Source organism: Pholis gunnellus (assembly GCF_910591455.1).
Source record: "Pholis gunnellus genome assembly, chromosome: 11".
NCBI classification, from domain to species: Eukaryota; Metazoa; Chordata; class Actinopteri; order Perciformes; family Pholidae; genus Pholis; species Pholis gunnellus.
The window spans coordinates 21,722,575-21,748,135 of record NC_136538.1 but is presented as its reverse complement, the minus strand read 5'-3'; the positions used below and the strand labels follow the sequence as shown (position 1 = coordinate 21,748,135).

The following is a 25,561-nucleotide window of genomic DNA, read 5'->3' as shown; positions in this document are numbered from 1 at the left end:
TTCACTGGCAGGTTTATGGAAAAATTGTGTGTTTCTTAAATGACACTGTCCTAACACACTACACGTTGTTTTCAATGTCATCCTGCTCGTGGGAATTATGCACAAAACTTTGTCAGCCATCTTCATTTTGAAATTTTTTGCTTCGTAGTTTTTGCATGTTTACGTCTTAAGGGGTCTCAGCAGTCTTAAAAATGTATTTTAATACGTCAATGACGACCTTTATTTGTTAATTTACAGTTGTACTCCCTTTGTTTTGAATGTTAAGTGCATTGCTTATCAAATTAATATTCTGTAGTAGAATATAACAAGTATTATCTCCTAACAAATGACAAATGTCGTTAACACTTGTAGATTGATTTTTTATTTAAATATTCTACAGCCCATGCAGACGTTGTGCTGTTATGATGAAAGCACAGTTGTTGTTGTTTTTTGGTGAGTTTGAGGAGCCTGAAAATGTGACATGGTATAGTTTTAATGCTTAATATTAAAGTAGACTTTGTCGTAGTTATTGATTGAGCTTTGCTGAAAAAAAAAAAAGGCCAAACCAAAACTTTTCTGTTATTCTGAAGCAAGATATCGAACACAAGGAAACGCCCTGTGGACTCAGCCAGTTGGGGAACCTCATAAAACTCACATTTTGCAATCTGTAAATTGCTTAATTAAGGGTGCCTTTCTTGCATATGAAATGTTTATTTTGTTTTTCTTCACATGGCTATAACTGTCCTGTTTGCCTAAAGCTACAACATACTGCATAGTTGAAGTCGATCTGCTCAATTTTGGGCATCCAGTTTACTTAAGTCATGTAGCTTTGGTCCAGGACTTTATATGATGGCTATTAATACAATTTCTCTACTGCTTGAATGGTAATTTATTACACAACTGGGCCTTAAAAGCTTGACAATGTTAATTAACATTATTATTTTTCTTTGAAATTAATTTATTAAAGTGCACATTATGTTCTCTGGATGAGAAATGCAAAAATAATTTTATTATTCTTTAATAAAGTACAAATTAACTAAACTGTTTTTGGTTGTTGTGTCTTTCTTTAGCAATGTAATGTTTATATATATAAAAATCAAATAAAGTTAGCAATTTAAGCAGATGTCATGTTGCCTTTTTGGAATGAGGATTTTATAAACTCAGGTTGAAGGATAGTGGATGGAAAGGTATGCTATCTAATATATATATATATATATATATATATAGGGATATTTTCCTAAATGTCTCCACATTTTTACGTTTACTTTTATACTTTTTATTAATTAAATTCCAGGGTTTACACGTACAATAATTATCAAAAGCTCGGAAGTCTGAGCTTACAGAGAGGAAGTGAATGCCTCTTGATTGATTGACAGTTAATTAGCCGTTGGTGCCTGGCTAGCTCGAGCTAGCTAACCGTTGCGGGAGCCAAATTCAAAATGTCTGACTGGGAGGAGGACGACAGCGAGGGCGGCGTTGCTATCACGAAGTCCGCAATAACAGCTCCAACTGAATGGAAACCACCACACAACGACAGTCAAGGACAAGACGTATTTTCCGGGGTAAGAAATGGCGCCAATTCCGGAGCCTCTAGAGAGTGGAGAGCGGATCGTAATGGCGACGGTTCCGAGTATAAGAGTCGGAGAGGCGGCGGTGAAGTTCGCCCATACGGCCGGAGCACGGACCGCGGAGGCCCTGGAAGACCAACCTTCGGCGATGGAAAGTCGGACTCTTCCCAGGCTGTGACTTTCACTGTGGAAAATGCTTCAGTTGGGAGGATAATAGGTAGGTTTATAAAGCAGTAATTCAAATGAAAAACTCTGTGTTGGGAGTTTTAGCTTAAATTCTGTTTGACTTAATGTTAGCTAGCGTTAGCAGAGCGGAAGTTAGCGAGCTAGTTAGCTTGTTTATGAGGGTTAGCTAGTTAGCTTGTTTATGAGGTCCACATGGTGTGATGGTTTAAGATGTTGACATGTTTTATTAATAGTTAAGTGTGTGGGAATGACTTGTACATTAGTGGAGGGTATGTTCCATAAATTACATATAGATATATACATATAGTTAGATTTTGGACATATTCTTAATACTTTTTAATCCTGTTTAAAGGTCGCGGAGGAGCCAAAATTCGTGAACTTGAAGAGAGCACCGGTGCTAGGATAAAGGTAAGTTGACTATTGTCGGTTTGAAACTAGTGATATTATGTGGCCAAAAATAGTGTGCATTTAAAAATGTTAAACTGTTGGTATACTGTTTAATAACTAATTAAGTTAAATTAGGTAAACTAATGTCAACAGTTGGCTGTGATTGTTAAAGACAGAACTCATATTATCTGTTATCACAACTGTTAACTTTACTAATCCACGAATGAATACTTGTAAATATCTGCTTTGGTTGCAATGTTTCTACGCTGACTTTTTATTTATTCCAACTCTTACTTCTATATAATAAACACTAACTAAGTGTTAAACTCTTACCTTAATCTATTTGCTCTACTTGTGTGCATGTGGACATAGTCAGTGGGTAGCTGGAAACATACGTTTCTCTCTTAATGTGACTTGAAGCTGTTAGGTTCATATAGCCCGAAGGTTCTCAATGAAAGCTACCATGAGCAACTTTAATTTTGCATTTAAAAGCAGAAGTGTGTCCAAGTACCAGTCCCTACAGAAAACCTAATTTTTCCTGCAGCAGGGTCTTTATGTATGTCACAAAGAGGCTGTTTCATAACTAGGTAAAAGTTCCTCACAATAACTTTAAATGAGAAAATACTACACTTTATTTGACTTTAATTAATTCACACAGGAGTTTACAAAACAATAGACTCTACCATGTGGTTATTTCCTGTAGACTATTTATTTATTGTGCTACCAGAAAACATGTCATATCATGATCTGTATTGTTATCAATATATGAATGACCCCGACGCTCATCACCCGTACCTACATGACACGTACACAGAAAATCATCTTTCTTTTATCAGGAAAAACCCTCTTTAGTTGAGGTAGAGTCAAGTCCAAGAGGACAAAACCAGCATCATTCCAAAGGGGGTCAGGGCCAATTCAAGATGGTTTAACCTGCAATGAACTGCATAGATTTAAAGTTTTCTGAAAGAACACCAGAAAAGCAGATCAAGCTGTAAATCATCTTCAGAATTCAACTAATGGAACTATTGACAGAGCATGTATAGGATGTCAGTTTTCCCTCTTTTTGTTTGTTTTCCCAGATAAACAACGGCGACTCTGAAGGTGAGGTGGTCCTCTTTGGATCCTCTGCCGCCCAGCAGAAGGCCAAAGAGATGATTGAAGACCTGTTGGCAGATCGCAACTTCCGACCTCGCAACGGTACGAAGTCTTTTCTCCAGAAATAGTGGGTTGATTCCTGCCGTATGTGAAAGGATTTTTGATCGTTGTTGTTTTTTTAGCAGGGCCACGCTGATTAATAGGCATAATTCAGAATAAGTTGTGGCAACGTGAAATAACTTCTTCTTCTAAGCAACAGTTGCTTGATATTCTCAATTATATCCTTCAGTTGACACTTCTTCTACCCTCCTAAGTGCCTGTTTTTAATACCGGGTTTCGGTACCCGTACTTATTGGGAACACCACTGTTGTGCGGTTTATAAATGAAAATGGATCTCCTGCATCGACTGATCTGTTTTTCAGATCCTGGTTGGGCGGGAGACTATGGTGGAGGAGCTAGTGGAGGAGGCTACAGAGAAGGAGCTAGAGGAGGAGGCTACAGAGGGGGAGATCGTGGAGGAGGCTACAGAGGGGGAGATCGTGGAGGAGGCTACAGAGGGGGAGATCGTGGAGGAGGCTACAGAGGGGGAGCTAGTGGAGGACGCTATAGAGGGGAAGCTGACGAAGGAGGCTACGGAGGAGGAGGTGGTACAGGAGATGATGGAGGAGTAAAGGAACGCTCTGTCTGGTCCACTGTAGAACTTCAGGCTTCGGCGATAACCCCAGCTCCTCCATCCATCGACTGGAACGACATCCGGGAGAACAAGGACAAGTATCAAGAGCTCAAGTGGAAAGGTAAGGACTCAAATATTGTCACTACTCTACGTACACTGAAGTCCACAAGTACTAAAGAAGTGATGTGTTCGCTTCTTATTCGCACAATTTCTTTAATATTTTTAACTTCCTTCAGACCTGCCCCCCTTGAAGAAGAACTTTTACACTGAGGCAGAGAGCGTCTCCATGCTCACAGCAGAGGAAGTCAGTGAATGGAGGTAAATGTGCCAGTGTTACCTTGTATTATACAATGCTAAACACCTGTACTACTACAGTAGTAGAGTAGAGAGAACAGAGACAAATGCCATAACTCTTCAGGGTGTTATTGACAGGCACACTTTTCCAATAGGTGTGTGTTGGTCTGCATTGTTTTCCATTACAGCCTCAGACCAGTAGGTGGCACCATTTCTCCACCTCTTCACGTGTTCTCTGAGCAGGTCTGACTGCAGTACTGTCAGTAAACTGTTTACACATCTGTCATGTAGATGCTTGCAAGCCTAAAGTAGTCTCAATCTTCAGGGCCTCGTAATCGGGGTGATTGAGCGTTGCTGGTGAATAAAGGAAAAGTATTTGACGACATAGATTGAGTGAAAAATCAGGTTGTACAGGACAGATAACGTTTATATAAACTATTAGTCAGCACTCTGTCTCTGGGTCAATATCTTATACAAATTATTGTTTATTACATTTATTTCCCATTGAAAGAGTATTATTTGATAAACTTGTGCAAGAATAGAAACAACCAATAGCACATAATATACTTTCATGTGGCGTTTGGACCAAATGTGTTTTTGGTAAACAAACCGCACTCAACACACTGTGTATTCCTCTTTGTCTGCGGTGTGGTTTGGTATCAAACCGCCCTCGACCCGTTCAACCAGTTCCACAACGTTCTTGTTTGCATTATATTTTTCCACAGGAAGGAGAACAACGATATCTTTGTGGACGACCTGAAGGAGGAGGGGGAGAAGCGGCCCGTTCCAAATCCATGTCGCACCTTCCTGGAGGCCTTCGATCTTTATCCAGAGATCATGGAGAATATAGAACGTGTTGGTTTTGTCAAACCAACCCCCATCCAGGTATGGACCTGTGGTTCAGGCTGCCACTGGTCAAGCTTCTGAAGTATCAGCACAATATTTTAGAATAAAAAACGAACCCAAGTCCTCCAATGATGTGTTAGATTTAAGCACCGCTGTAGTGACCTGCCTCAATACTCGTATGCTGGTTATCCCCGGGATTCACAAGGACCCATATTTGGAAATACCCGTATTATCAGCAGCTTTAACAGGAAATACTGAAACTTTTAAAATTATTATTCCACCGTTATAGTCTCCCCCAAAAAAAGCAGAAAAGAAAGGAAATCTTTGACACATTATGTGGAGAACTGAGCAAAATGTTTATTTCATTCATACTTTTTGCACTTCAATGAGATGCTGTTGAACTCTTTGTTTAATTATTCAGTGTTTGAAGGTCTGCTATCCGTCCTAATATCAGGATATGAGACTAGATAGCGTAATATGCTCTTTTATTAGTTGCCTTTACCTAATTAGTCTTATATCCACATTACTGATGAATTAAAATATTGTGATATTTGATTTTGTAAATATTGCCCTAACATACGTACTGGCCAAAGACCGTTTTCCAATAAGTGTGGTACACATTGTTCCTTCTTTACTATGTATATCAAAGATATATTTTATATATATATATATAATCCTTTTTAATTGTGGCTGCATCAGAGATGTTTGGGTTTCTGCACATCTTTATCTAGAAAGTGATGCATGGAAACAAAAGAGGGATTTTGTCTGAAGTTGCAGTTAAAGCCGTCTGTCTAGAGAAATGATTCTATAGTGTTCTATCTTTACACCTCTCTCTTCCATTCATTTCTGTTCTATGAAACATAAAGACATGGCCAAGAATGAGTGTTTCAAACATTCAGACATGTTTTTATATCTTAGCACCAAACCCAGGAGTCCCAGTAGATCAGTGTGCGTGTTGTGATTCCTCTCACAGGTGTGTTCTGGGCTGGTTTTTGGGTGTTTCCGTAGTTTTCCAGAGGAAATGAAACGGCATCATCTCTCTCTGATTTCACTTTCGTTTCGCAGTAAGAGGCTCAGTCAAATGGGATCTATCATCGCTGGCTTGTGGTTTTGAATAAGCTTGTTGCACAATCTGTATAATGCAGATGGTTGACAAACCTGCTGTAATCCTGTGGTAGTTCTTAATCAGATGTACTGCCGCACCCTCTTCTTTGGTCCGCCCTGCGTTTAATGATTATACCTCTGAAGCTGTGTGTGTGCATCCTCTTGAGTCACAATTGTGACAACTGTTGTGGTGTCTCAGGGCATTTGCTCTGACACAATCTGCCCGTCTGAAAATGAAAGCTATTAAAGATAATATCACCTTTAACCACTAAGTTGAATGTTGTTATATCCGTGGACTCTCTTACGTCTTACACCAGTAGTGTATTTATATATATTTATATGTATGTATGTAGTTGGTTCTAAATGCGCAACGGTGCTTTTTGTTGGTTCCTCACCAGTCTCAGGCGTGGCCGGTGTCTCTGAGTGGAGATGACGTGATCGCCATCGCTCAGACTGGAACAGGGAAGACTCTGGCTTACCTGCTGCCAGGGTTCATCCACATGGACGGACAGCCTGTGTGAGCACAGCTCCTTTCTGTCTCCTCAGCTTAACATCTTGATTCCTTTAAGCAGCAATGTTATCGTTGAAACTACTCTTTTATTTTCTTTTAGGCCTAAAGCCGAGCGCGGTGGTCCAGGCATGTTGGTGCTGACGCCCACCAGAGAGCTCGCCCTGCAGATCGAAACCGAGTGCAGCAAGTATCGCTATAAGGGCTACAAAAGGTCCAGCAGTCTTTAATGTATCACAAGTCATTACGAATGAGCTTAGCATATTAATATAATTCATATTTCTTTGACATGACCATGACTGTTCCCTCCTCTCTGTCCTTTATCTCAGTGTCTGTATCTACGGCGGAGGAGACAGGAGAGCTCAGATCGCTCTGGTGAAGAGCGGCGTGGACATCGTCATCGCCACACCGGGCCGGCTGAACGATCTGCAGATGAACGAGCTCATCAATCTGCAGTCCATCACCTACTTGGTGAGCCGTTTGTGTCCGTGCATCTCAGTGAAATTCTTCGGGTGTAAAGTGTCTTTGACACGAATGCATTTGGGCCTTTTTAGGTGTGAGCACAAACCAATGTAGAGAAAGATGGATCGGTACCGATAGGTTGCATCTAATAACTCTGATCGTTGTGAAAAGGTGCTGGACGAGGCGGACCGGATGCTAGATATGGGCTTTGAACCCCAGATTATGAAGATTCTCCTGGACATCCGGCCGGACCGACAGACCGTCATGACCAGGTACAAATCACACGGAGCACCTTAAACAAGTACTGATGCAGCTCCCTCTGTAAAGCTTTTACATTGCAGAGCATGTATGGAGTGTTATGGAGATTTACTTTGACGTGTTGTTGAGATTGAGCTTCCTCTTCCTTCTTAAACTCCCATGATGCAGTGCCACCTGGCCCACCGGTGTGAGACGATTAGCCAAATCCTATCTGAAGAATCCCATGATGGTGTATGTGGGCACTCTGGACTTGGCGGTAAGTGGAGACGAATGCAGTCAAACCATTTATCTGTTGTGTCGACTTTAATGTTCGCACTTCGTCCCACCCTTGTTTCTCAGGCCGTTAACACGGTGCAGCAGACGGTGCTGATCGTCCACGAAGACGAGAAGAAGTCCTACGTGTTTGACTTCATCAGAAACATGCAGCCTCTGGACAAAGTCCTCGTCTTTGTGGGCAAGAAGCTTGTGTGAGTAGGAATCAGTCGCTAACGTCTGCCTCGTGAACGAGGGAGTAAATTGTTGCTTTTAGCTTCCACCCACAGTTCCTGGTAAATACCGGTGTTAACCACACACACACACTACTTCCTGTGTGCATGTCTGTGCTCTCTCAGGGCCGACGACCTGTCCAGCGACATGTGTCTGCAGGGTCTGGCTGTGCAGAGTCTTCATGGTGACCGTGAGCAGTGTGACCGTGAAGAGGCCCTCAAGGACTTTAAAGAGAGTACGTTACAGAGGGAGCAGTCCTAAGAATAGACCCGGACTGAAACCTAAATATGTTGGCATTCAGCTGGTGATCTTGAAGTCGATGAGGCTTAATTTGACCAGAGAATAACTGTTTCTTCTTCGTCTTCCAGGCCGAGTTCGTATCCTGGTCGCCACAGACTTGGCGTCTCGAGGGTTGGACGTCATCGACATAACTCACGTCTTTAACTACGACTTCCCACGTAACATAGAGGAGTACGTCCACCGCGTGGGCCGCACGGGCCGAGCAGGGTAAGAGTGTTTACAGATCACTTTATTCTGCGGTCGCATGATTGTAACTCACTGCCGGTCTCTGCTTCCTGAGTATTCAGTAGTTAATGTCGATGCATTTATGTGCCAGACGCTCAGGCGCTGCTGTTACCCTGATCACCAGAGAGAACTGGAGAATGGCCCCGGAGCTGATTCACATCCTGGAGCGAGCGGGACAGGTCAGTGTTACTATTATTATTTTGACCACACATACAATGTGAGTGACAGAAAGTTTGTTAAGAACATGATTAAAGATGGTGGTTTATATCTTGTCTTGGTAATTCACTGACCAACAGGATTCTGTATTTATCAATAAACCATAGAAGGCTTTAGTTTTTGTATTGAAGAAGAAAATATTGTGATAAACGTTACTATATCAGGAGGAAATGTTGTATTTACAGCCTGAAAGCTGATTACTGCCGTTGATTAGGAAGCATGTTGTTATTTACATTTATCAAGTTTTTAATAAAATATCCAGTGAACCGTCGTAACGTGCATGAAGTCTTTGTGAATCCTGTTGCAGGAGGTCCCCGAGGAGCTGGTGCTCATGGCAGAGAGATACGAGAAGCACAAGAGGGAGAAAGACTTGGCCGCTCCAAGAGGAGGAGGAGGAGGAGGTTATGGGAGGAGAGAAGGTGGTGGAGGAGGAGGTTTTGGTGGAGGAGGGAGGAGAGAAGGTGGAGGGAGAGGAGGCAGAGATCGAAGCGATAACTGGGCCTTCTAATGCACGACTGTCCACGTAAGTCCACACATGAACACTAACGCTAGACATCAAACATTCAGTCAGAAATTACTTTTAGCTTTTTCCCTTCATGTTAAAGTGCTCCATGAACCAATCAGGAGACGGGAGAGGACCTCCCCTCCTAAAGAAATCCAAAATAAACATCTCTTCTGATGATTAAGTAGCTAACAAACAAGGTCGTCCACCACTTCAATACTTTTGGTCCAAAATAAATACATGCATTTTTTTAATTAATAAATGGGAAAACTGAAGTTTGAGGGTGGAAACTGAAACCGGATAATCTTCAGAAAATCATTTGGATGTTTATTTTTAAGATGTCTGTCTTTAGGAGAGGTGGTCGTCCTACAGGTCACATGGTTGGTCGATCATTCTAGTAAATGTAACCACATTCTAGCTCGTTCATAACGTTAACGAGTCAAAATTCAACTCATGAGGTATGAAGTCAGAGATTGATTTTTGACTGAACGCCCCAGTAATGAATTTTTAAATCTGTCTGGTATTCTGAATTTAATAATAATTGAGGACTAATCTTGATTTTCTAATGTGTTTTTGTTTCTATTTCTCTCAACAGGCTGAAGCAGAGTCTCATACCTGTGTTGTGATTTCTCCTGAATGTACATTATCTGTTTTCTTTGATTTGAAAGCGGTTTGTTTGTGTTTTTGCTGGATTACCGATGAGGCCGTTACTCCTCATTGTGTTGCACTCCTGTTTTAAAAAATGTTTAAAATGTGACACTTTCTTCTGTCTGTAAACTCACCGACCACATTTTGTTTATGTAATGCAGACGTGAAACCTCTATAATAAAATCTCCTTTTTAAAGAGACAAGACGCCCTGTATTATTGAAGCTCACGATGCGGTCATCATTAAATCTGCACCTTCACAATAATGGGAAACGTTAACCTAGAAGGTAAATGTTTTATAATTATCATTCACTAAAAGGCAAACCGTCAATTATTTGAAAAAACAAATTGTCTGAACAGGAAGTGATTCCCCGGATTAAGTCCAAGTCGTCTGCAGTGAACAGGAAGTTACTTTTATAGGCGAGCATGAAATCAAAAGCCGGAGCGCCGCTGCAGTTTCTGGTAAAACTTAAACCGTTTCATAATCCTTTGTTTGATGAATGCAGAAGTGCTGAACAGCGAGTCATCACGGTTATGATGAAACACTGTCAATACTTCTGACGACGGAGCCGGCTGCTCGAGTACAAACGTTAGCAAAATGTTGTATTCAGGGTATTTGTACAATCATTGGAACTGAAGTTAAATCAGCAGCATTCATGCCTTTAGTCCAGTCAATACTATGACTTTATTATTTAACATGTTATACTAATACTTTAATCAATATGTTATAACAGTATACATTAAAACATATCACACCCCTAGACTGACAGAAATGGACCTGACAAGTTCAAAAAGTAACAAATGCATTTATTTACAAAGAACAATTGTGAAAGCTTGTAATCCGTCATGTGTGTTGATGTGTCCACGCTGGAGAACAGGGACAGGAGTGGATGATAAACCAGATGGAGCTCCGGATCCTGCAACACAGAACCATAAAGACAAAGGATTACGTTTATGTAAACTGCCATTGTGTTATTTGTCACAGTATAATATGACATTAAAGAAGTAGTTTGTTGTGTTGACATGTGATTGTACTAAAAAAGTTGGTATAGACAATAATAACATGTTACCGTCATAATATAGTATTTTGGAAATAGTTATTAAAATATAGCATGTCACGTATAAAACGTCATCACATAAGATGACTAATATCAACAAACTTCAATATGACTCATTCATGCCTTTATTTGACATACTATACTATGACTTTTAATCAATGTTTTGACATATAAATTATATAAATGATATTTCTATTACCCTGAGTTCAGTTATCACTTGAAAATAGGAAATCCGTTGTCGCGTTCCGCCTCGATACGTTGAGCCAGACTTCTGCACTTCTTCAGACCGGGACCAGAGAGCAGGTTCTGAGTCGGGATGAAGAAGTTGAGGAGAACGCCTCTTTCCAGATGTTCCACGAAGTCCCCCAGGAGGAGCAGGAAACAGCGGCTCAGACTCGAGGCCCTCCAGTCGGCGTCCTTGGTTCTGGCGCAGCAGGCGTGTAACAGCGTGGTCTTAACGTGGTACGAGCAGAACTTGGTCAAAGAAGAGTCCTCCTCCTTCAAGAGACTGAGGAGATGCTTCAGGAGCTTCAGACAGTCCTTCCTGTTTGAAAAGACAAAAGAAACTTTGAGGTAACTGTATTTCAAGATGGCTTGAGGATTTGAGTTTGTTAAAACATCTGTAACCTGCAGCAGCGTTCTCCTTCTCTCTCGCAGCACGTCTTCTCCGACCCGTGATTCAGCAGCATGAGCTTCTCAACGTGTGAGAACGAAACCCGCCAAACATCTGCCAAAAACACCCGGAGGGGAACTTGAACCGTGGCTTTCTTTTTGTTCTGGATTTCATTCATAACAGTGTAGCAACTAGCTTACCTTTGGCCAGGACCCCGTCACACTCCACCGTACCCATGCCTTCGTATTTTGGGACGAGATAATACGGCAGTCGCTTGTATTGCTGCTTCACTTTGGTTCCCAGCCAGCCGTCTATCTTGATGCCTTCTTTGGTGAAAGGCGGCCAGCTGGACTGAACCACGATGCTGAGGACGATGTCCAGTGAAATGGGGATCGGTAGATATTTTGTCAACAGGGTCACGGCGGGGCAACCTTTTTTCTTTTTTGTCACCTCCCATTCTGAAAGAACAAAGAAACAATCGAAATGTTGCGTGAATGTATTATTATAGACTAGTGTGAGAACCGCGGTCTAATGACAGTTTCTTTGGATTTTGTGATATTAGGGTAGTAGACCAACCCAAGACTTTAAAGAAGTTGCTCTACTCACCTGTAAATTGCTTGACGGATTTCTTCACCTCGTCCCTGAACTCTTTGAGCATCTCACTGGCGGATAAAGTGCCGCCGGTCTTTTGAAATTTCTCCAGAGGACTCTTCCCTCGTTTTAACTCCACGCTGTAAAAAGCTCCGTCGTCTCCGAACGGAGCAACGTTCACTCGGTCGACAGGAACCGGCAGCATGACGTCGAACTCGTCGGGATTAGAAATCTGCATGCAAACAAATTATACAAATGACATCGTAGTTCAAAGTGCTCACATGGCCCCAAATACAGCGTCTGAAGAAGACTCACCTTTAGGTTTTCATAGTAGCTTCCGGTACGTAGCGGCGGTTCTATTTCTTTGAAGCTCTGGCTTTTCTCTTTCAAATGCTCAACTATAGCTTTTACTATCTTATTGACGACTTCCGCCGCGTCCGATCTTTCGTCCCTTTTGATCTTCAGGTTCTCCAGAGTCGTGTGGAGGACGGGGTGCTCTCTGTCTCCACACCGGACGGGTGGTACACAAGCCCTCGGGGTTTCCTTTGGCGTCTCTGTGATGTGTCCCGGTGATCTGGCTTTGCCAACACATCCTTTTACTTTGATGCTCTTTAGAGGATCCTTTGGTGTCTCTGGCTGTGTCTTTGTCGTCTCCTCTGCAGCTTCTTCTGGGGATGTGGCCTTCTTCCCAACACATCTTTTTACTTTTGTGGCCTTTAGAGGATCCTCTGGTGTCTCCGGCTGCGTCTTCCTTATCTCCTCTGCAGTTTGTTCTGTCTTTTTTTTGGCTTTTGTGCATCGTACGGGAGCCTTCTTGTTGTCAGTAGTTGCACTTTGCTGCCTGCTGATCTCCACTATGAAATGCTCTGTGGTCCTGTCTTGAAGTGGGCTCTCCTCCTTTTTCTGCGCCTTTGGTTTCCTTTCCTTTGCGGTGCCGTTCTGCAGAGACACTTCCTCTGGAATAGTTTTGCTGTTGGCAGACTTGGTGTCTGGGCTCTTTGCCCTGCGTGGTCTCCCTCTGCCAGTCATGACGGTGCAATGAGAGGAATGAAACTGATCCGTCAAGAGGTAAAGAGTTTCTGACACGCCCGCTCAAAACACGTCACCCATTTGATTATCTGGTTTGTAGGATCACGTGACAATCTGTTCAAAGATCTAACTCCTGTGCCGATGGCTCCATCTTGTGGACACAAGTGTGCATTTGGTCCGACTCTTTCTCTGCCGCACACTTAGAAAAAAAAGACTAAAAGACCATTTTGGTTGAAACATGTTTAATGTTGCAAAGAGGCTCATGCCATCTTACAGTAAGGTGCAGCAGCTTATGCCAATTTAAGCTTTCCAGTGCAAGTGCAAAGTCAGCAAAACGCCAATCAAAGTGCTTTAAGGATCAACAGGCGGTCTACTCAGAGTCCCTCAGGGGGGGGGGGACAGATGTGGACCGTCTGTTTTAAGTGCTTTTTCTAGCTTAGATACAACAAATCACTACTGATCTACTACTTGGAAGAACATGGTTTTTAACATCTTGCTCCTACAGAGCACCGTGGAGTTGCAAACAAACACTAAAAGCAGGACAAAACACGAACCACGTAAAAAGACACCGGTGACTCCAGAGGAGCTGGAGCGGCGATACGTCTCAGTACCTCTAAACGTCTCAACATCCATAAGCACCGAAAAGGTATCTACACAAACTAAATCAACAGTGCACATTTAAAACTATCAGTTTGATGTTACATCGTGACGTTGATGGTAATCTAACCACTGAGAATGGGAGTCGGGAGTGTTGCCTCAAAAGGACTTTGAGATCTAAACGTCGTTCTTTCCTTCGAATGCTTTTGCGGTGCATTGTGATGATTAACCAGTCTTTGACTATCGAGGTGAAGCGGCCGATCGTCGGATGGAGTCGGACGGCCGATGTCCTGCCCTGGGAGACCTTCGGGTCGGCAGAGGAGCACGACATTCATTTGGTCCTCTGGGCCTTCTGGGCGGACTTGGTGACTTTGCCGGTGGTGGAGAGCTTCTTCTCCACGCCTTTGATCACGCCGACGGCCACCGTCTGACGCATGTCGCGCACCGCAAAGCGACCTGCAAGGTGAAGTAAAGAAGCTTCATCTAGAGACACAACGCCTTTGATGATGGGAGGGAGGTAAGCGGGCTCTACACCTGGAACTCACCAAGTGGAGGGTACTCGGAGAAGCTCTCGACGCACATCGGCTTGCCGGGAACCATGTCCACGATGGCGGCGTCTCCGGACTTGAGGGATTTGGGGTTGTCCTCCAGCTTCTTGCCGGAGCGCCGGTCGATCTTTTCCTTGAGCTCCGCGAACTTGCAGGCGATGTGAGCGGTGTGACAGTCGAGCACGGGAGCGTAGCCGGCACTGATCTGACCCGGGTGGTTGAGGATGATCACCTACGAAAAGGCAAAGAGACGAAGAGGCAAAGAGACGACGTGAGCGGCCTGTTAGAGTTCCTAAATCTTTAGAATACATTCTCTGTCAAACAAAGATCTCAGTGATTATCTTTCATCGATTACTTTTACAGAATTGCAGAGTGAACAAATGTTCCTCAAGACTATAAATAGTTACAGTTAAACAGCTGGTTTAATCAGCTCACGTTTCATTTCTATAAAAAGATATTTTTTGGCTACCTGAGCGGTGAAGATGGCGGCTTCCTGCGGCGGGTCGCTCTTGCTGTCTCCGGCCACGTTGCCGCGGCGGATGTCCTTGACCGACACGTTCTTGACGTTGAAGCCCACGTTGTCGCCGGGCAGCGCCTCCGTCAGCGCCTCGTGGTGCATCTCCACCGACTTCACCTCCGTGGTCACGTTGACGGGCGCGAAGGTCACCACCATGCCGGGCTTCAGCACGCCCGTCTCCACGCGGCCCACCGGCACCGTGCCGATACCTGAGGAGCACGGAGAGCGTTCAGACGTTAAAAGGGAGCTTTGACAAACCCCCGCTCTCCTGCTACGGTTCATGTCTCGCTACATGCCTCCTATCTTGTAGACGTCCTGCAGAGGCAGACGTAGAGGTTTGTCGGTCGGGCGGGTGGGTGGCTGGATGGCGTCCAGAGCCTCCAGCAGCGTGGTCCCTGAGGCGTTGCCTTCTTTCCTGTTGACCTTCCACCCTTTAAACCACGTCATCTGGAGACAAGAACATAACGGACTGTGTTGTACATTTCACACAGTTATCGTTCGGTTCAGAGGTTTTGAAGCTTATGGCCTCAGTAGAAGAGAGACATTAGATTATTATGGTCAATCATAATGTTGTAATAAAAGTAAGAATCTTTTGATTGAAGAATTTGAAAAGAAATGTGAAATTCATAAGCAATAAAAATACTAATATTTGCTGCTACAGCCGTCGCTTACGGTTGGCTAATGTTAGCTAGATATTGCAGTTTTCTGATATTATAATAAACTTGATTTGCACCTTTAACACAAGAACAGCAGCACAACGTGCGTCACGATAAAGGAAGATCGACGTAGAATCAACATAGAACAGGGAGATGATTTGAGATTCATTAAAACGTAAACAAACTGAAAATTTGTGACTTCTTGTGCACAGTTTGCTACCTCGGCTTCTGTGGCCAGAAGCAACAATTTCTCAACATACCGCAGAACACAAAGGTCTCAAACCCTGAACCATCAGAGGTTTATCTGACTTCAAACCGCTCCAATAACTAAATGAAGTGTTTGACACTTCATGTGTTTTCATGTTCCATCTTTCATCCTTTATGGTTCTGAGTAAATCCAATACCACACATGTGCCGTCCTCTTTGTTTACCTTTTTCTTACGTCTCTGACTTCCACTAGTTTAGTGTCACATTGCTCTGAATTGTGGGTAATTCCCTTGGGGCAAAGTCTGCAGAAATGCTGACTCAAGTAAACATGAGCTCTGAGCTGCAGCTTCTCATCCCGCCTGGCCACGCAAATTACTATTCAAATGTTTGATTCTAACTCACTCTTTACATCATTTGCATTAATGTTCCACAGGAGCCGGACTCACGTTGGGGCTGGGCTCCAGCATGTTGTCCCCGTTCCAGCCCGAGATGGGCACGAAGGCGACGGTGTCGGGGTTGTAGCCGATCTTCTTGATGTAGGTGCTCACTTCCTTCACGATCTCCTCGTAGCGCTTGTGGCTGTAGTTGGGCTCCGTGGAGTCCATCTTGTTGACGCCCACGATGAGCTGCTTCACCCCGAGGGTGTAGGCCAGCAGGGCGTGCTCGCGGGTCTGCCCGTTCTTGGAGATGCCGGCCTCGAACTCTCCGACGCCGGCCGCCACGATCAGCACGGCGCAGTCTGCCTGAAGACGAAAAAACAACAAGTGTTCTTTGACGAGCCTCCTGCTGACTTATAGACGTTCATCTTTGCTACGCAGCCAATAAAGCTGATTCTGATAAACTTGGTTTGAGATACACTCAAACTAATTGCTCCTAAATTTAAACCACTGAAAACAAATGCATCAAAACAAAGTCCTGCAACTAAAAAACGATATTAAACACAAACAAAACTTTTAAAATGTTCAGGTGAGCGACCTGGGAGGTCCCGGTGATCATGTTCTTGATGAAGTCCCGGTGACCCGGGGCGTCGATGATGGTCACGTAGTATCTGCTGGTCTCAAACTTCCACAGAGAGATGTCGATGGTGATGCCGCGCTCCCTCTCCGCCTTCAGCTTGTCCAGAACCCAGGCGTACTTAAAGGAGCCCTTACCCATCTGAGGGAGAGAAGAAGAAGTGTTATAGGTGTGTTATAGGTGTGTTATAGGACGTCCTGATCTCTCTCTGTCTCTCTCTTCTCTTCTCACCTCGGCAGCTTCTTTTTCAAACTTCTCGATGGTCCTCTTGTCGATGCCTCCACACTTGTAGATGAGGTGTCCCGTGGTGGTGGACTTGCCAGAGTCGACGTGGCCGATCACCACGATGTTGATGTGGAGTTTCTCCTTCCCCATGGTGAACCAGCAGGATGGGGGGAGGGGGCGGTCTGTCAAGCTTCAACCGGCGTTAAGTTACAAAGTTAGTACAGCAGACACACACACAGACACACACACGGGGGGGGGGGGGGGGGGGGGGGAACCTTTAGCGCATGAGTTATCGTGGGAGGGTTATGATAGTCTGTCACTAGTGTTCTGTAATGTAACACTGAGAAAATGCATCACACTAGAGTAGAAGACTGTCGCAGGGAGAATGTGAACTGCAGCAGAAGAGCGGCGTCTGTTTTCATGAGTTCATCAGAGCTTAAGGAGCTGAATGTGACGTCTGTTCCCTCCTTTTCTTAAACAGAGCGTCACAACATTAAAGCATCAATGGAGCTGAAGTGAGCCAACCCTCCGCCCCCCCCCCCCCCCCCCCCCCTCCTCCTCCTCCTCCTCCTCCTCCTCCTCCTCCTCCTCCTCCTCCTCCTCCTCCTCCTCCTCCTCCTAACAACAACAACAACAATCCTCTAATGTTTGCAGCACCATCCTTCTTCTTCTTCAGGACTTTACTACAGCCTCACTTCTTCAAGCCACAATCCACCATTTTGTCAGGTCCCCATCCACCGACCGTGCAGCAGCCATTTCTCAGACACGCGCACACGCATAGGAAAGTAAACACACTGGTGAACTCTGCAGGAGTGTTTTGGTGACATCTTTGAATGCAACAACCAAAGTGCTCTTCTAAATGAGAGGATTCGTGTGATCCGAGCTGCACAGGTGGACTTTAATCCCGCTGTAACATGATCTCCGTCAGACCTGTCCAGGTGAACTCGGACAACATTTGCACACGCGCGTTTTAACTCTTCCTTCGCGTATAACGTCACCGGAAAGCTGCCGCAGTGCGATTTAAATGTGCAAATGAAATGAGACAACACGTTAAAAACAAACTAAATAATCATCATCAGGTAGCGCGATGAATGAAACGAGTTTCAGGGTTCAGCAGATCACGTCAGCGCTCCTCCGCCATGTTCTCATCGGTCTGGATGCGTAGTAAGTGCCAGCCGCGTGCATCACAACAACAATCCCCAAAAAACAGCCGCTGCACAAAACACGCATTTTGTTTTCCTGATAGCATCATCATCATCACCCCCCCCCCCCCCCCCCCCCCCCCCTTTCCTCCTCCTCCTCCTCCTCAGTGCATAATGTGTCGTACCTGAGGAGCTGGCCGGTGTCAGTTCGGGTGCAGGACCGGAGCCGCTGAGGAGAGACGCTGATCCGGTTATAGCGCGGGGGGGGGGGGGGGTGGTATTGCGTAATTGCGCGCACCCGCGCCGATGTAGCGCACAGCATCCCAACGAGGGACCGGGAGAAGTTACCGGGAAACGGGTTTAACACGGGACACGAGGATGAGCTCAAGAGAACCGACATGACAGACCGTAGATGTGACACATTTATAATTTATTCATCTTTAAGTCATTTGAGACAATTTTTTGACTAAAGGCTGTTTTTGACAAAATAAACAAAGACTCGATACATAATGTAAGATTAGTGCTTTGTTGTTATTGTTGTATTGACATTAGTTATTGTAGAAAAGTATCCGAGAGGATTAATATACTGTATAATATATGTAAAAATATAAATATAATATATACATGCTCTAGTGTTCGTATTGTAAGTTTCGGTTCCGGTTCTTTTAAACCAGGTGGTGACACATGGAGCGAGCGTCACGCGCAGCAGGTGCAGCGCTCACCTTTAACAGAAGCTCCGTAGACGGATTAAAACGACCCGTCTGTCTGTCTGTCTGTCTGTCTGCAGGTCTGACATCACATGATGAACCTGGAAGTTCAGCCGTTTGGTCACTAATTCATATGTGTTTAAGATCCCGGAGCTGCTCCTGAGGGCTTAAAGCCTCGTACAAATAATACAAACTTCTGTTTAAAGGAGAATTAATATTAATGTGATCTCGGTTTGGCTAGTTTTGGGTAAAATAGTAGCAATTTATAACACAATGTACTTTTAGCTAAATAATCTTTGGAAAAAAGCTACTCAATTAAAATGACTAATTATTATTAGGGCCCGAGCACCGACGTAGTCGGAGCGGAGGACCTATTGTAATCGCTATGTTTATTATTATTAGGGCCCGAGCACCGACAACGTCGGGTCCGCGAGGTCCCTATTGTATCTGTAGGAATTATTATTATACCCTATGATGAAAAACCGTTTAAGGGACATGTCCCCAACCTCCCCATATTTGGCGAGCATATCGGGACTGCGGGAAATTTTGATATTTTATGGGTCCAATGCTCGAGCATACAAAATTACTCGCTAGCGCCACCTAGATAATGGAAAGGCAAGCCCCAACAGCCCGTATGTCCAAATTACTTAAGATTTTACAGACATGAGCAACTGAATGAGTTCTACAAAAAATCCTCTCGGGACCCTAAGCTCCGCCTACCAAAATGTTCCACCATTTTGAATTTTGTAAAAATAAAAAAAAAATCACTTCTCCTAGACCCTGGGTCTGATTGGTACCAAATTTGCTGTGAATCATTATTGGATATATATCATCAAAAGTTATGAAAAGTTTCTTGATATCTTGCATTAAGAATATATGGACCAATGAATTTCATGAGGAGTTGGCCTTCTACAGCAATATATATAACTTCAAAACCATGTGGCTTATCATCACGAAATCTGTAGCATATGTTCACATTGTGTCCTGTAACATACCCTCAAATTTGTATTCCATACAACCACTAGGGGCCAATGCAGTAATACTCTCATTTCTTTGCATTTTTCGGCATTTTTCATAGTTTTCAGGCATTGTACTTTAACGAACTCCTCCCACAGAATTTATACAATCAACTTCAAATTTGGTCAAGATGATCTAAAGACATTAATGATGAAAAGTTACTGAAATGGTGTACTGACATTGAACGACCTTCGTTTTATGTGGCGCCCATGTCAGGCACATTTCGTGCCGTTCGCCATGAAAGAGGAAGTTGTTGTAACTACAAGGTACTTTATTCAATCTGCCCCAATCTTGTTTTGCATGATGCTGGTCCAGGCCTGAACACATCTCCATGCCAACATTTTCACAAAGTCATAGCGCCACCTACTGGCACAAGGAAATGACAAGTTTTATACTTTGATGTACTTCGACTAGGAAGTTGCCCAGATCACTCTCAAATATGGTAAGGTAATTTGTAAGACAATGATGATGCTTCATCATGAATATTGTGAGTTGTTGTTAAACGCTGTTGCCGTGGCAACGCGTCATTCGCCATGAAAAATGAAGCTTATTTTTCTGTGGCTTAGGATGCTCAACAAGCCTTGGAACTTTGCACAGGTGTCATAGGTGATGGAAATAAATATTTCATATGGCTTTTTGGCTTGACCCTTTCAAATTGCCTCGATAGCGCCCCCTACAAATATTCAAAAACGCAGCCCCAGCGCTACGTTTGACCTACATGTATGCAATTTGGTAGGCACGTGTATCATATGAAGACATAAAAAAAAATGTCTTGGGACCATGCTCTAAAATTTTAAAGTTACTTTTTTAGTTACTTTACTTTTAAAGTTACTTTTTTAGTTACTTTACTTTTTTAGTTACTTTTAAAGTTACATTACTTTTAAAGTTACTTTTTTAGTTACTTTACTTTTTTAGTTACTTTTAAAGTTACTTTACTTTTAAAGTTACTTTTTTAGTTACTTTACTTTTTTAGTTACTTTTAAAGTTACTTTACTTTTTTAGTAACTTTTTTAGTTACTTTACTTTTAGAGTTACTTTTTTAGTTACTTTATTTTTATTTGAAAAACTTTTATTCCGTATCCCTGTAGTGTTGATTCAGAGTAAGCTCTGCATTAATTACAACACCTTGCACATTTGGAAAACCAAAACTACACATATCTTTAATTTCAACCAACATATAAACAGTACAGTACACTGCCTTACAGGTTTGGCGAATAGAAGTCTGTGTTCAGTGCATAATGTGCATGGCATGGGAGATGCCCTCGTCAACAGGCTCGTTATTTCTGTTAGCGATGACCTCACCCTATCAACCTTGATGATTTGGAACTTCTGCGTGATATCAGCTGGGTTGGAAGGCAACCTGGACCGGCCAGAGACGAAACGGAGGAAAAGCACTCGCTCCTCATTGGTGAACTCCTCCAGGCTACCTAATGTTCATCAGGCCTTATCCCGCCTTTCTGTCCTGCTGTAAAACTGTCACCTTACTCTCCTGATATCAAAGCCTTCTTGTACTACTGCACCTGACCTGCATATAGTTTGATTTATTTTAGGTACTGAAGTTGTAAAAGTTCCTTTTAAAAGAAAATGCCTTTTGTAAATAGTAATTACTGCAATTTAAATATTTTCCTTTATTGTTTTTATATTATGCATATAAGAACATGAAAGTGTATTTTATTACAGACGTATTGTTTTTACCTTGTTTTCATCGGTCAGTTTATGTATTGGATGCTTCTGGACTTCTGTGTGTTCAGTGAAATATGTGCAAATGCAGTAAAGAAAAGAATTTAATGATGAAACCCAATTGTATTTTTTCAGTTTGTTCTACTGGGGTTAAAGTTGAAAAACAGTCAAAAAAGTCATTCAATCAGGAGAGACTTCATTAGAATTTCACAATAATTTATTACACATTGTACAAATGTGAATAGTGCAACGTCTTTGGCGATTGGACTCCATCCTGAAGGAAGACAATCGATGTTGATGAAGGGAGTTGCTGCGGAGTTATAAACAGCATAGTATAGGATGTCGAAAAAAGTCATGAAAAAGTCAGTGTACCATGTCGAAAAGTCATAACTTTACTTAAGTTACTTTATTTTTAAAGTTGCTTCTTTAGTTACTTTACTTTTAAAGTTACTTTTTTAGTTACTTTACTTTTTTAGTTACTTTTAAAGTTACTTTACTTTTAAAGTTACTTTTTTAGTTACTTTACTTTTAAAGTTACTTTTTTAGTTACTTTACTTTTTTAGTTACTTTTAAAGTTACTTTACTTTTAAAGTTACTTTTTTAGTTACTTTACTTTTTTAGTTACTTTTTTAGTTACTTTACTTTTAAAGTTACTTTTTTAGTTACTTTACTTTTAAAGTTACTTTTTTAGTTACTTTACTTTTAGAGTTACTTCTTTAGTTACTTTACTTTTAAAGTTACTTTTTTAGTTACTTTACTTTTAAAGTTACTTTTTTAGTTACTTTACTTTTAAAGTTGCTTCTTTAGTTACTTTACTTTTTTAGTTACTTTTAAAGTTACTTTACTTTTAAAGTTACTTTTTTAGTTACTTTACTTTTTTAGTTACTTTTTTAGTTACTTTACTTTTAAAGTTACTTTTTTAGTTACTTTACTTTTTTAGTTACTTTTTTAGTTACTTTACTTTTAAAGTTACTTTTTTAGTTACTTTACTTTTTTAGTTACTTTTTTAGTTACTTTACTTTTAAAGTTACTTTTTTAGTTACTTTACTTTTTTAGTTACTTTTAAAGTTACTTTACTTTTTTAGTTACTTTTTTAGTTACTTTACTTTTAAAGTTACTTTTTTAGTTACTTTACTTTTTTAGTTACTTTTAAAGTTACTTTACTTTTTTAGTTACTTTTTTAGTTACTTTACTTTTAAAGTTACTTTTTTAGTTACTTTACTTTAAAAGTTACTTTTTTAGTTACTTTACTTTTAAAGTTACTTTTTTAGTTACTTTACTTTTAAAGTTACTTTTTTAGTTACTTTATTTTTATCTGAAAAACTTTTATTCCGTATCCCTGTAGTGTTGATTCAGAGTAAGCACTGCATTAATTACAACACCTTGCACATTTGGAAAACCAAAACTACACATATCTTTAATTTCAACCAACATATAAACAGTACAGTACACTGCCTTACAGGTTTGGCGAATAGAAGTCTGTGTTCAGTGCATAATGTGCATGGCATGGGAGATGCCCTCGTCAACAGGCTCGTTATTTCTGTTAGCGATGACCTCACCCTATCAACCTTGATGATTTGGAACTTCTGCGTGATATCAGCTGGGTTGGAAGGCAACCTGGACCGGCCAGAGACGAAACGGAGGAAAAGCACTCGCTCCTCATTGGTGAACTCCTCCAGGCTACCTAATGTTCATCAGGCCTTATCCCGCCTTTCTGTCCTGCTGTAAAACTGTCACCTTACTCTCCTGATATCAAAGCCTTTTTGTACTACTGCACCTGACCTGCATATAGTTTGATTTATTTATAGGTACTGAAGTTGTAAAAGTTCCTTTTAAAAGAAAATGCCTTTTTTAAATAGTAATTACTGCAATTTAAATATTTTCCTTTATTGTTTTTATATTATGCATATAAGAACATGAAAGTGTATTTTATTACAGACGTATTGTTTTTACCTTGTTTTCATCGGTCAGTTTATGTATTGGATGCTTCTGGACTTCTGTGTGTTCAGTGAAATATGTGCAAATGCAGTAAAGAAAAGAATTTAATGATGAAACCCAATTGTGTTTTTTCAGTTTGTTCTACTGGGGTTAAAGTCGAAAAACAGTCAAAAAAGTCATTCAATCAGGAGAGACTTCATTAGAATTTCACAATAATTTATTACACATTGTACAAATGTGAATAGTGCAACGTCTTTGGCGATTGGACTCCATCCTGAAGGAAGACAATCGATGTTGAAGGGAGTTGCTGCGGAGTTATAAACAGCATAGTATAGGATGTCGAAAAAAGTCATGAAAAAGTCGGTGTACCATGTCGAAAAGTCATAACTTTACTTAAGTTACTTAATTTTTAAAGTTGCTTCTTTAGTTACTTTACTTTTAAAGTTACTTTTTTAGTTACTTTACTTTTAAAGTTACTTTTTTAGTTACTTTACTTCTTTAGTTACTTTTAAAGTTACTTTACTTTTAAAGTTACTTTTTTAGTTACTTTACTTTTTTAGTTACTTTTTTAGTTACTTTACTTTTAAAGTTACTTTTTTAGTTACTTTACTTTTTTAGTTACTTTTAAAGTTACTTTACTTTTTTAGTTACTTTTTTAGTTACTTTACTTTTAAAGTTACTTTTTTAGTTACATTACTTTTAAAGTTACTTTTTTAGTTACTTTACTTTTAGAGTTACTTCTTTAGTTACTTTACTTTTAAAGTTACTTTTTTAGTTACTTTACTTTTAAAGTTACTTTTTTAGTTACTTTATTTTTATTTGAAAAACTTTTATTCCGTATCCCTGTAGCGTTGATTCAGAGTAAGCACTGCATTAATTACAACACCTTGCACATTTGGAAAACCAAAACTACACATATCTTTAATTTCAACCAACATATAAACAGTACAGTACACTGCCTTACAGGTTTGGCAAATAGAAGTCTGTGTTCAGTGCATAATGTGCATGGCATGGGAGATGCCCTCGTCAACAGGCTCGTTATTTCTGTTAGCGATGACCTCACCCTATCAACCTTGATGATTTGGAACTTCTGCGTGATATCAGCTGGGTTGGAAGGCAACCTGGACCGGCCAGAGACGAAACGGAGGAAAAGCACTCGCTCCTCATTGGTGAACTCCTCCAGGCTACCTAATGTTCATCAGGCCTTATCCCGCCTTTCTGTCCTGCTGTAAAACTGTCACCTTACTCTCCTGATATCAAAGCCTTTTTGTACTACTGCACCTGACCTGCATATAGTTTGATTTATTTATAGGTACTGAAGTTGTAAAAGTTCCTTTTAAAAGAAAATGCCTTTTTTAAATAGTAATTACTGCAATTTAAATATTTTCCTTTATTGTTTTTATATTATGCATATAAGAACATGAAAGTGTATTTTATTACAGACGTATTGTTTTTACCTTGTTTTCATCGGTCAGTTTATGTATTGGATGCTTCTGGACTTCTGTGTGTTCAGTGAAATATGTGCAAATGCAGTAAAGAAAAGAATTTAATGATGAAACCCAATTGTGTTTTTTCAGTTTGTTCTACTGGGGTTAAAGTCGAAAAACAGTCAAAAAAGTCATTCAATCAGGAGAGACTTCATTAGAATTTCACAATAATTTATTACACATTGTACAAATGTGAATAGTGCAACGTCTTTGGCGATTGGACTCCATCCTGAAGGAAGACAATCGATGTTGATGAAGGGAGTTGCTGCGGAGTTATAAACAGCATAGTATAGGATGTCGAAAAAAGTCATGAAAAAGTCAGTGTACCATGTCGAAAAGTCATAACTTTACTTAAGTTACTTTATTTTTAAAGTTGCTTCTTTAGTTACTTTACTTTTAAAGTTACTTTTTTAGTTACTTTACTTTTAAAGTTACTTTACTTCTTTAGTTACTTTTAAAGTTACTTTACTTTTAAAGTTACTTTTTTAGTTACTTTACTTTTTTAGTTACTTTTTTAGTTACTTTACTTTTAAAGTTACTTTTTTAGTTACTTTACTTTTTTAGTTACTTTTAAAGTTACTTTACTTTTTTAGTTACTTTTTTAGTTACTTTACTTTTAAAGTTACTTTTTTAGTTACTTTACTTTTTTAGTTACTTTTAAAGTTACTTTACTTTTTTAGTTACTTTTTTAGTTACTTTACTTTTAAAGTTACTTTTTTAGTTACTTTACTTTTAAAGTTACTTTTTTAGTTACTTTACTTTTAAAGTTACTTTTTTAGTTACTTTACTTTTAAAGTTAC

At 40.9% G+C, this 25,561-nt stretch overlaps 3 protein-coding genes across 3 annotated transcripts; 1 reads left to right on the top strand and 2 right to left on the bottom strand.

Annotated features, from left to right (window-relative positions):
• Positions 1-1,418: 1,418 nt before the first annotated feature.
• ddx43 (DEAD (Asp-Glu-Ala-Asp) box polypeptide 43) lies at positions 1,419-9,866 on the top strand (the record flags this gene model as incomplete). Its single annotated transcript, XM_079168405.1, has 17 exons — positions 1,419-1,764; positions 2,086-2,141; positions 3,200-3,317; positions 3,854-4,009; positions 4,125-4,206; positions 4,908-5,067; positions 6,531-6,649; positions 6,744-6,854; positions 6,970-7,111; positions 7,274-7,374; positions 7,529-7,616; positions 7,700-7,827; positions 7,972-8,081; positions 8,215-8,353; positions 8,463-8,550; positions 8,895-9,110; positions 9,685-9,866. The coding sequence occupies 16 exons, from the start codon at positions 1,419-1,421 to the stop codon at positions 9,093-9,095; spliced, it is 2,145 nt and encodes a 714-aa protein (XP_079024531.1). The 3' UTR covers positions 9,096-9,110; positions 9,685-9,866.
• Positions 9,867-10,525: 659 nt separating this feature from the next.
• Positions 10,526-13,026, bottom strand: cgasa (cyclic GMP-AMP synthase a; the record flags this gene model as incomplete). Its single annotated transcript, XM_079169307.1, has 6 exons — positions 10,526-10,652; positions 10,993-11,337; positions 11,421-11,520; positions 11,607-11,864; positions 12,013-12,229; positions 12,313-13,026. The coding sequence occupies 5 exons, from the start codon at positions 13,024-13,026 to the stop codon at positions 11,007-11,009; spliced, it is 1,620 nt and encodes a 539-aa protein (XP_079025433.1). The 3' UTR covers positions 10,526-10,652; positions 10,993-11,006.
• Positions 13,027-13,301: 275 nt separating this feature from the next.
• On the bottom strand, positions 13,302-16,940 carry LOC306702801 (elongation factor 1-alpha 1; the record flags this gene model as incomplete). Its single annotated transcript, XM_079168501.1, has 7 exons — positions 13,302-14,079; positions 14,169-14,403; positions 14,641-14,897; positions 14,985-15,135; positions 15,998-16,294; positions 16,527-16,706; positions 16,797-16,940. The coding sequence occupies 7 exons, from the start codon at positions 16,938-16,940 to the stop codon at positions 13,955-13,957; spliced, it is 1,389 nt and encodes a 462-aa protein (XP_079024627.1). The 3' UTR covers positions 13,302-13,954.
• Between the last annotated feature and the right edge of the window lie 8,621 nt (positions 16,941-25,561).